The 12,457-nt window shown below is 37.4% G+C and overlaps 1 protein-coding gene across 5 annotated transcripts in view; it reads left to right on the top strand.

Annotated features, from left to right (window-relative positions):
* The window catches only part of LOC109110339 (nectin-1-like), a 210,045-nt gene that overhangs the window by 50,812 nt on the left and 146,776 nt on the right, over nt 1-12,457 (top strand). For all 5 annotated transcript variants that reach the window (XM_042774918.1, XM_042774917.1, XM_042774919.1 and 2 more), the window contains exons 2-4: nt 7,945-8,334; nt 10,427-10,726; nt 12,246-12,363. In XM_042774918.1, coding sequence (XP_042630852.1) covers nt 7,945-8,334; nt 10,427-10,726; nt 12,246-12,363 — 808 coding nt within the window. The remainder of the gene's footprint in view (nt 1-7,944; nt 8,335-10,426; nt 10,727-12,245; nt 12,364-12,457) is intronic.

Here is a 12,457-nt window from a genome sequence, read left to right as displayed (position 1 = left end):
TACATTTTATATGTTTTCTTTACAGTTAAGGTCAAATGTTTGGAATCGCAGAGATTCTCACAGAAGTCTCTGTATATTCACCAAGGCTGCATTTATTTGATCAAAACTAGAGTAAAAACAGTGATACTGTGTAATATTAATACAATTATAATTAGTTTTCTATTTTAATGTTTGATTTTAAAATGTAATTTATTCTTGAGATATCAAAACTGAATTTTCATAATTTTCATCATTCCATTACTCCAGACTTCAGTGTCACATGATCGTTAACGAAGCATTATTATCATTTTTGAAAAGTTTTTGATGCCTAATATTTTTTTTTTCAGCATACACAGATTAAATTGATTAAAAGTAAATCAAGTAAATACATTTACGATGTTACAAAATATTTTTTTTTTTTTTTTTATTAAATGCTGTTTTTTTTTCTTCATCAAAGAATCCTGAAAATAAATTAATCATGGTTTATTCCAAATTATTAAGAAGGTTCCAATGTTGTTAATAATAGTAAATATTTCTTGAGCATCAAATTGGCATATTAGAATGATTTCTGTAGGATCTTATGACACTGAAGACTGGAGTAATGATGCTAAAATTTTGCAATCGCAGGGATAAATTACATTAAAATATATTAAAATATAAAACTGTTGTTGTAATAATATTCCCCAATATTTATGTGCATATACAATGTATTTGTGCTGGCCCAAAAAAAAAATAAAAAAAAATAATAATAATTTTTGAGTACATATATCTGTATAAATTATTACAAATCAGCAATCTTATCCGGCAAAATCCTAGTATAAAAAATAAATTCTTTGGATTTTGTTTGCATGATGCAACAAACATTTAAAGTTTGTGCTGCATCCTTTGACCTTTATAAAGAGTGCAATATGCCTGCCACATAACAGATTCAAAGCCTGTATGTGTGTGTATTACATCATCTAACCTGCTGTTGGATGGTGTATATAAAAATGTAGTGGAAGAGCTGGCAGGCCGAGCTGTGAAAGATGAATCAGTGTGTAAAAAAGAGTGATGGGGAAGAAAGAGAGCAGAACACAGGTATGCTGATGCATCCCCTTGACATTTTCACAACGCTTTCAAACAACTCTCAGGGGAGAAGCAGCGTGGGCCTGTACGCTCCTTCCTACATCGCATTGGACTCGTGCCATGTGGGGTTGGCTGCATAGTCAGATATGGAAGAAAGCAACATATGGTTGTATAATCAGTGCCATCTTTAGATGAGGGCAATGTCTTTTTAAGCAAGTCATTCAACTTGGCGACCATCTTGATAATACCCTCTGCCATTTTTTTTTTTTTTTTTTTTTTAGTTATGCAAGAGCTGCTTCTATCTGCTTGAATTAGTAAAGGCCGAAAGCTGTTTGCTAAGCCTACGCTTAAAAAAAAAAAAAAAAAAAAAAAACACATATTGCGCATCACCACTAAAATTTGACACAAATGTTATCCTCTTTAGCTCAAATCAGGCTGTAAAACCTTCTAATTTAATTTGATATTTGCATTTGCAGATATCTTCAGCTAACTTAAAGTTAATAATGTAAGGACTTTCATGCTATACATTATAATGTTGTGCTGCCTAAACTCACATGTGACTTTCAAACTATTTATTTTTATTTTTAATGATGCATTCGTATTATAATCATAAACATATTAAGTCATATATAAAAGAAGAAAAAAAAAATGTAGAAAAATTATTATAGAATTTTATTGGTTACCAGCCATAACATGAATAATAATTGGTTTATTTTAATTTTATATTGTATATTGACAGCATTTTAATATTGTGCGTGCCTTTCTTTTTCTGAGCAATGTTATTTTAGTATCACTGAGATACAATTATATGGTTTATTAATATGTTCAATCAGGTTTGTTTATTTCATGTTTTGATTTTAAATTTAGTTAAACTTTTGGCATTTTTTAGTCAATTAAAGCAGCTATATTATTTATTTATTTATTTATTCTGTTTAAGTTACTGTTACTACAATAACCCTGTTTCTGAGTGTTGCAATATTTCCCATCCAGTTTTCAAAAATAGCATGATTCCTCTTTAAACTATCTCTGTTAATCAGTCTGGAGCTGTTGGTTACGGCACCCTTAGGGTATGTTGATGATATGAACCAAACTGTTTGACAAACAGAATATACTGAATCTTTATAGCTTCCTGTATAGCAGGTTGGTTCAGGTAAACACACCACCTCAATAAAGCAGATGGTAGATGGTCTATCAGGAAAAAGGATATTCATGGGAAACGTGTGTAAAGTTTAAGCGTTAATGGAGAAAGGGACGAGAGCAGAGCGCAATTGAAAGCTGGAGTGCTGACCATATGTTGCAGCAGGTTTTTGCTGAAGGTAAATATTAGCTAAGGCTGACACAGTAGATGAGGGAAGCTGGTAAAACAGGAATCAAATAGCCATGTTTAGAAGTAGAGGCAGGACTCAACATCCCAGCATGTCTGCAGAAATGCGCACACACTCAAAAACAAACACACTAGAACAAGTCGTACGTGCATAGCCGGCTGTAGGATTCATCACATTCTACTCATTGATTTTAGAGTTACTCTTGAACTCCACCATCGCAGTCTCTTCTCTGTTTTTAGCTGCTAACTTGATACAGCATTGTAATAAGCCCACAGCATGAGCAGGATGTGCTGGCAGGCACCGTATCATCACTCTCTAGCACATAAACATATTAGTGTCCTCACTGAAGCTGAGCTCTTCTTTTTTCCTAACTGAAGGACCTGGATTGCTATTAGATTACCCACACACAATGGGGCGTATTTTGTAGACTCTCTAAACAAGCCTTTCTGTGGGTTTCTTAATGAGATGGGCCGAATGCCATCATTTTTTTTTCTGGGAGGCCTGAAGCAGGTCCAGTGTTGTGCCTCGTGCCCAGGGAGAGATGCAGATCCGGTCAGGCTGCCGTCCCGGAGAATGGTAGCTCTGTTTGGAGTGTGCCTCCGCACTGATGCTACGTCTTACAGGAGGCGTCCTAGTTGCACCCCAACCCCAGCCGCATGGTCCACGTGTGAGAGGGAATAGGGCAGATTCTGTGATTCCATTGTGAGAAGTAGGCCTGGAAACAACAGCAGTTACCTTTTATACACTAAAACAGTGGTTCTGAACCTTTTTGACTTGGAGGCCCCCCATTTTCCAAGATAATATTCGAAGGCCACCTTCAACCTCATCACCGTTTGACAAACTACCAGTGAACTTTTTTTTTAACTGGGTAGGTAAATGTACTGGCAAGTTACTGCTGCTTTTTCGCTGGTTCAGCTGATATTTGCTCACCACTGACACCTGTAGGTTCAGAGGATATTTCATCTGAGGTGTGTGTACCACCTACTGTATGGCTAATGCGTAAAGAAGGCTTTATGGATTTGCTCAGGGTAAATAAGGCTTAGTGTGTATTTTAAATATTTCATTTTTCCGGAGGTTACTGGTCAGTGGTCAGGCTAGCAAAACAAAGTCGGCCTCAGAGTAGACCCTCCAGTAGGAAAACCACATTCATTCTTGACTTCCACCTACATGCTCACAGTCTTGCCAGATTACTGAAAGTTGAAGGAGTAATGACACATACGTTGGACTTGTTTTAGGCTCTTTCTCTGAGACATGATGGGTGGATGAAACGTGACTAAATTAGATTTTTTTTAATACACCTTGAACAATGGTGATTGTGAAAGGCTTTAGCCTTTCTGACTTGCTCATACATGCCTCATGGTCATACCTATGGAATTACTTCTCTCCACATTATGAGCTTCTGCATGTAGTCCAGCAAAGAGACCTGGGAAAATCCAGTCCGTGTTGTCTGAACACCACCCTTGAGTGTAATTGTCAGATCCACTGGATACTTTAAGACCTAGGGATTTGTTTTGCGGTGTATTACTTCACTTTCATCGTTATTCAGACGTCTGCAAGTGTTCGTCTTACTTAAATTTTTTTGTTCTGCTTTTGAGGGCACCATTGTGCCAACGACAACACTCTCTCTCAGTCTGTTTGCCCTTGCTTCTGTTTCATAGCAACTTAACTTCTTTTATTGTGTACAGAAGTGCTTATATTCTCAAGTTTTCCCTCTGATTGCCCTCCATTGTTCATCTCTAATGTACCGGCTATAATTACTCTCTATCTCCTACTTTCTTTGGAAGACCCCTTCAGCCCCGAGGTTGAGGAAAAGGAGGTGGAAATGGGGTCGGGGGACCCAGAGGCTTTGGGTTCCTCAGTGTGAGGATTTGGGTTCTGGAGCCATATAATTACCCCTCTCTCACAACTCCCTCAAAAGCGAAGACTGATCTTTATTTGTGGTGGTCTAAGTGGATGACTCAGAGGAGGGAGTTAGCAGAATATAGTCTCCCTGCTACTTCTCCTGTTCCCCCACTAACAACATCTCCATGCAGCTGAAGTGAACTTGGCCTATATTTCAGACGCTTTCCCCACTAGATTGGATTGTTTTTCTAACTGACGCTGGCAAGCTGTAAATCGCATTGGTACTTCACGAGACATTTCCTCTGTTTCAACCCTGTCACAGTAGCAAATGCCAGTGGAAACAGGGTCAAACCAAGGGGTACAAGGACACAGGTGTTCCCCAAGGTAGCTGTACAGAAGTTGCCTGCTGTCTTTCTGTCAAACTCAATTAGTCAATCAATCTTTCGTTTCACAACACCCTCTTAAAAAAATAAATCTGGTCAAAAATATCTCATCGGAACATGCTTGGGTAAATGAGAAAGTGAAGGGTTTGGTGTGCATCTGTTAAAAAACTGACACATCACCAGCTGGTTCCCTCCTGTATAAGTGATGTTGGATAAGGATAGCATCAAAATTGATTATCATACGTTGGGCTAGAGGGTCTCTTATGACTTATAAGTAAGCACCAGTAACACCATTGTGATGGCAACTTTTGCATGGGCTTCACTCTGAATAAAGTGTAAATACAGTATCTACTTTAAACCATTTGTAGGTGGCTAGCACTGCTGAATTCATGGCAAAATTATTTAACTTTCATGTTCTTGCAAAACAAACCTGAAACTTCTAGTGTAACACTGCATGAGAAAGAAGAAAGTTACTCAGTGATAAGAGTTTATTTCTTTCGATTCAAGGTCAGTACCATGCGTTCTCTGAAATCTTGAGTGTCTTGGTTTCAGGTTTCTGCCTTAGCAACTTTGAACTGTCTTTTTTTTTTTCCAGCTTTCATACACTTGCAAACACAAGACATATTTCTGTGTGCATTGAATGAACAGTGCATATGTTGCTGCCTTCTTTCGCTTTCTCTCTAAATGTGTGGCCAGTTTCAACCCCGCTGGTCATGAGATCTAGTTTACTTTTAGACTAATCAGTGTCTTCTCAAGTTGAACTTTTCCCAGATTATCTTTCAAATACCTGTAAGTCCTGAATGTAGCATTTAAACACTTGCCCATACTTGTTGAACTCTCATGACTGATGTCACCCACAGGCCTCAGCTCAAACCAGTATTTCAACTATTCTTAAAATGGTTTAAAAAATACTCATCAGATCCCCAATCAGAAATTCACCTAAAACTCTTCAGAATTGCCCATTATTGTCTCCTTTTCAAAAGGTACCATTTAAATATTGTTTATGTCAATATTTAGACTTATATGGGCCATTCCATGAAACTGGCACCATTTACAGTTTAAAAAGTAATACATTTAAAATATTGTTAAAAGATTAAAAGATTGTATGATGTTATGTTATATTAAACATTCTATCAAACAAATGTGTAAACAAATCTCAATCTGAAATCTAAATCTCAAACATTGCAGGTACTCAGGTCATGAAACTACAATGTTCTTTTTAGAAAGAAAATTACTGGTGTTTCTACAAACATCCACTTCTTAATGATCTGTTATTTACTATACAAACACATTTTAAGATGACAAATGAACAAAATGTATATGATGAAGTATAAAAGTTTATGTTGTGTTTGAAAGTTCACTTATAAGAAAAGGTTGATTATGTCATTACTGTAGCAAAGTTTTATAAATATTTACATGAGGAATGCAAATGGTACGCATTTGGTCAAATGACCCACAGTTTCCCTCGGTTCTGTTTTCCCCTGCAGTATTTCCTACTTTTATGAGTGGCGTGATTAAGCACAGTAGTTCAGAGTTACTTCCTCTTTGCTAAGGTCTCTCCGTAGGAGGTAATTACCTGTTTTGCCAGTCATAAATAAGCGAGAGAGAGAGAGAGAGAGAGAGAGAGAGAGAGAGGGAGAGGGGGAAAGAGGGAGGTGAAGGTATGTGGTGTAGTATATGTATGTGCAGGAAGCAAGTCCAACAAGACATCACAGCACCTAAAGGCGAGGAGAAATATATGTACTCGGGGTCTCTTACGACAGGTTTGTTAAAGACAACAGAACTCATGGACCCTCAAGGGACACATTTGCCTCAGAGTTATTCATGGGTCAGGAAAGCTTCTGTTATGAATGGCCTCTGTAGAGCTAAACAGGAACTGACATTGCTCTTGGATGCATAGCCCTTCCGAGGAAGCATAAGCAGGGTCGAAATGTAAGAAGAGCCGGTTGTCTGGTCAGGTGTTAAGGAAGTGAAGACAAAGAAAATATGAATGAAACGCAGGGGTGAAGTAAAGGGGGTAGTTAAACAAAAGTATGAGTAATAGCACGTGCAAGAAACCGAGACTTTAGAGAAAAGGAAGGGGTGAGAAGGAGGGGTTCGAGTGTTGACACATCATTCTCAGCTGGAGGGGGTAAAAGAAGGTCACCAGGGAGACAAAAGGCCAAGGGCCTGCCAAAACAAGAGGCATTTGACTGTGGGGCCTGCCGTATTCAGGGTTGAGAGACAAAACCACTATTGTTTTAACTGGGGGCAATGGATTCATCTTCTACGTGACAGATACCTTCGAACTCCTGAAAGCCGTTGCAGGGAAAAAATAGAAAACCCATTTGTTTACTGCTAATTGCCTGCCTGGTTTATTGTAGCTTAATTCAAGTGCCATCATTGTGGGCACACTCAGACTGGATCTCACATTGTTTCCATTAATAGGTGCTTGAAGCTGTCACTGAGATGTTTACCAATGAGAAATAATTAGGATGGAGTGGTGTGGGAGGGTTGGCAGTTAGGATCAGAGTCGGGGGGATTCCTCCATCATTACACATTCGGGGAAAGTCTTCATCCAGAGCTCTTGAAGACCTAATGCTGCCTGTAAACACCACTGCCATGCATGTAATTAGTTCTGTTTGTCGACGAAGGTGGCGTTTGAAGTACTCTTTATGAACTGGCATGCTGGCTGTTTTGACGCACTCGACTGTAGCATGAAAGCCAAGCATGAGTCGAGTCAATGAGCTGTTGTGACTTCTGTTAGGGTTGATAGTTTTTGTGATGCATATTCGAAATAAATACCAAAAACACATGGCAAGATTAATTTATATATATATAACATTGTTTTTACAATGTAATTACACAGTAGTATATATATATATATATGTGTGTGTGTGTGTGACATTGTTGTTACAATGTAATTACACAGTACTAGGTAACATTTAAATACATTAACATTTATGCATTTAGCAGACACTTTTATCCAAAGCGACTTATAGAGCATTCAGGCTATACCTTTAGATTTTTTATTTTTATTTTTTTTTTAACCAGTATGTGTGTTCCCTGGGAATTGAACCCACAACCTTTTGCACTGCTAACGCAATGCTCTACCACTGAGCCAGAGGAACCAATTTATACAATCATATATAAAATACAAATACTTACTCTAGGGTTAGAGTTTGGTTTACGGTTAGTTATGTGTAATTATGCATAATTTACACATGAAATTGGTGACTGTCACCTTGAAAGAAAATTGGTTTTAATATTGGTAAATTACCAAAGTATTAGTAAATTTAGTGCATTAACAATCATTCTCAGTACAGATTGGTTGACTTGTTTGTAATGTCCCTCTTCTTGTCTTTCTGCAGCGGGTAATGGGCAGTCGGTGCAGACGGACCCCAGTAAGTCCGGATTTGTGGGTGACACGGTCGAACTGCGATGTGTCTTCATCAACGGTAAGCCACCAGTGAAGATCTCTCAGGTCACCTGGCAAAAGCTGATAAATGGCACCAAACAAAACGTTGCCACCGCTAATCCAGACTTGGGAGTATCAGTACTGCCCCCTTTCAAAGACCGTGTGAGCTTCAAGCATCCCGCTGTCCGCCAGAGAACTTCTACTCAGAGTGCCCCTTCTACTCTTGAGGATACCACCATTGTGTTCAGCAACCTACGGCTCTCTGATGAGGCAGCCTACATCTGCGAGTACACCACCTTCCCAGCAGGCAACAGGGAGAATATGGTCAACCTCACCGTCTTTGGTAAGACCACCATACTGGCAGCTGAGACCATACATATAAAGTTCTGTTCTCCTGTAAAAAGAACACATTCACAAACAGAGCATCAATGGGCCTCTTTCATGAAACATGAGCAGAATACATTTCTATGTGTGTCATTCATAAAATAATTCTGAAATTGTCAAATTAATGTGACAGTGGACCTCATTCACAAATAATTTGTGTACGAATAGCTATGCATAGAGTTATTCACATTAAATGGTACAATTTATGTAAGATTTTTATATAAAAAAATGCATTGAATGTAATAAATAAACAGTAAATTATGATCAGTTAAAAAAAAAAAAAAAATTAGTTCAGTGCCAAAACACTGGTTTGCACTGAGCAGCAAGGTCTCTGCACACATATTACACCATGGAGGACAGCACAGAAATAGGTGTCATTTTCTCGAATATTCTCCACACTCTTAGCACTGACATGGTGAGAGATTTTTGATTAAAGGTGTCGTCATGGTTAGCAGATAGTAAGGTGTGAATGGATGGTGTTTCAGCAATATTTTATTCATAAACCTGTAAGCCCTTCAGAAAAAAATCATCTTTGTCCTTGACCACTCCAGGTCTGTGATGTGCTTGGTTAAAAGCTTCACTATGCTTGAAATATATTGATCAGTGCTCACTACAACAGAAAGAGCTACACCCTAGCCTCGACCTGCAGATATAATATATTCATACATGTTTTTGCTACACACACAGGTGAAGATAAGCTAGCATTTTATTAAAGGAATCCAAAATTTTATTTTATTTTCTTACGTCCTTGAAACACAAAATCAGAGGTTAAGCAGAATGTCCAAGCTGCTCTTTGACAACAAAATAGATGGTGTTTTATATCCAAAAAGACCATTAACACCGTAAAGGTAGAACATATCCAGATCTTCTGAAGCTATACAATAGATCAGGGATTCCCAAAATGGTGTTGATGAAAAGCATATAATTTGTGAAAAAAAAAAAAAATGTAAAATTAAAAGACAGAAAGAAAGAAAGAAAGAAAGAAAGAAAGAAAGAAAGAAAGAAAGAAATAACACTTGCTAATAAATATGCCATTTTTTATTTGTATACCCACATTTCATTTAACTATTAAACACAAAGTATACTTACTTGTGTTGTTAAATGATGTATATAATGTAGTATCCGTTGCAATTATGTAAATAATGTAGTTACATTGATATACTATTATATATTTTGTTAATATTTTGAATCAGTTTTATTTTTGTATTTGCTGTTTTCATTTTAATTTTAGTTATAGTTTTATCAATTTTGTTGTGTGTATTCAGGTTTAGTTATAGTTATTAGCTGCACAGGTTAAGAAGAGCAACATGATGTATGTGCGAGTGTGTGTTGGAGTGCAAGAGAAGAGTATCTCGTTAGAGAGGTGGGTTATGCTCCCACTGATTGCAGCTCTAATTAGAAATGAAGTGTTGATATGTTTTCCATTAAGCCAGCAAAGGGAGCTGCTTGGCTCAAGCACAGTTATTTATTTAATTATTTTTTACTTGTGTGGATTGTTAACTCCCAAGCCCATTTTGTATCTCACGTTCACATGCGTCCTCGGAGAACGCTGGCACCTGAATGGAGATAACCAGCTCAGTGCTTTCAAAGAGCCTCTTCATGTCATATCAACCCTCGACACAAACCTCAGTCCTGCTATCAGCACTCTTTGACATGCACTCACATAAACACACATGTTCTCTTTTGATGCGGGCCAGTTAATTGCTAATTGGCAGCCCATAAAGGATGGAGATTGGATGACTTTGGGCACTGCGGCACTACATCTGTATGAGTGCTTGACTGAAGCTTTCGCTTTGAACACGGGTTAGGGGAAAAATAAATTAGTGAACTGCTTGATTTATACTGACGGGAAAAAAAAAAAAAGACTGAATGGCAAGATTAGAGTTAGAGGCACTGGATCAGTGAGAAAAAGGAAAGATTTTTATTTTTATTTTTTTTACTTCACTACATCTCAAGGGCACATTTGTCACTCCTGTTCACACAGTACTTTAGTATATTACAGTGTTTCTTTTTTCTTTTTTTTTTTTTTACTGTATACTTCTTTCTTTCAGCACGGCCAGTGACCCAGATGACCTTGACTTCAGCCACCATCGTGGCAAGGACACCGAAACGCAAGATCCCTGTGGCCACCTGCATGTCGGCTAACGGCAAACCTCCCAGCATCATCAAATGGGACACCACTCTGAAGGGTGAAGCCACGTTTCAGGAAACGCGCAATCCAAATGGCACCGTGACTGTGCGCAGCAACTACATTGTGTTGCCCAGCCGCGAGACCCACCGTCAAAAACTGACCTGCATCGTCACCTACCATACAGACCGCTTTATTGACAGCGTCATACTCAATGTTCAGTGTAAGTTTTTCTTCCCGTCTTTCAAACCCCAACATTAAAAGAAGAAATTACATGTTACTGATATGTAATAAAATATTCTACCAGTAAAAAGTTTGGAATAATGTTAAATGTTTTTGAATGAAGTCTCTTATGCTCAACAAGGATTTAAGCATCTATTTGATAACAAACAAAAAAATACAGTACAACAGCAATATTGTGAAATATTATTACAATTACAAAGAACTGTTTTCTGCTTTAATATATGTAAAAAACTAAATAAATCAAATATTGAATTTATTCTACAGGTGTCACATGACACCTTCGGAAATCATTTTAATATACTGATTTACTGCTTAAGAAACATTTCTTATTATTGTCAACGTTGAAATCAGTTTTTGCAAACAGTATTACGCAGCAAAAACAGTTTTCAGAATTGATATCAAGAACCATTATTAAAAATTGAGCACACAATCAGCATATTAGAATCATTTTAATATAATTTAACATGTATATTTTAATATAATTTAATATAAAATGTGACACTAAAGACTGCCAAAAAATCAGCTTTGCCATCAGAGTAATAAATAAAATTAAAAATATATTAAAATAGATTTATACATGTATATATATATATATATATATATATATATATATATATATATATATATATATATATACACACACACACACACACAATTAGTGACATATTTATATAAAACCCCACTGGAATGTCAAAGAATGTCTAAACGATACATACAAATGTAATAAGATGTTAGCATTAATGCTGTACTGTTACGCAAGTTCTGCGGAGGAGGTTTGGAGCAGGAAGAGATGTGTCACTGGCCTGTGTCAGCCGCTGTTGTTATCATCTATTGTTTAGGGCAGTTTAGAGCAGTATTGCAGCCCCCATACAGCACACTGATAGAGGAAATCCTCCCATTCTCCCACGCTACGCTATAGAATATATTGTTCTTACGGTGTGCTCGTTTGTGTGAAAGGCCGTGTTTAGAGCAATGGTAAGTTCACAGAGAACCACTCGTCCTGATTCTTGATTTACTTTGAGTGTTTTGTTAATCAAGTTACCCTTTGGTATAACATTTCCAAATTGAATTTGCTCGGCCTTATACATGCTCATGAAAGCAATTAAGAATAAATCTGAAGAGACATAGAAATTGCTGACCGATACCATCCAGTATGCAGTGCATTTTAATATCATCATTAATAGAAAAATTGTGCTGTAATGAATTGAAATTTGGCATTTAGCAGAGGTTCTTATCCAATCAGGCTAATTTCAGAAATAGTTGCCCTGGAGCAGCTTGTGGATAAGTGGGTAGCTAAAGGGCACAGTGGTGGTTGTAGTCTCAGTAACCCTTCACTTGTTGGCTCTCCTCCCAATCGCTTAAGATATAAACTCTTGACCTTTTAGCAATGAGCCCAGACTATTAATCAGTATTATGACAAGCACCCATCGTCAAGTCATGTGACCCAGAAAAGCCATCTGAGCCCCTGCCTGAAGACATTTTTTTTTGCTTTTATATAGATGAGCCAGAGGTAAAAATCGAGGGATTTGATGGGAACTGGTATCTCAATCGTCAAGACGTAAAGCTGACGTGCAATGCAGACGCCAACCCAGCTGTCACCATCTACCAGTGGAAACTGTGAGTTATTCTTGCCTGCCATACTAATCCACATTACTAATAATCAGTTTGTTGTCTCAGCTTATTAATTTAATCAGATGAATGAGTTATGTAT

This window comes from Cyprinus carpio, chromosome A18 (genome assembly GCF_018340385.1).
Source record: "Cyprinus carpio isolate SPL01 chromosome A18, ASM1834038v1, whole genome shotgun sequence".
Taxonomy (NCBI): Eukaryota; Metazoa; Chordata; class Actinopteri; order Cypriniformes; family Cyprinidae; genus Cyprinus; species Cyprinus carpio.
The sequence above is the reverse complement of the archived record's forward strand: the minus strand, read 5'-3'. Positions and strand labels throughout refer to the sequence as shown.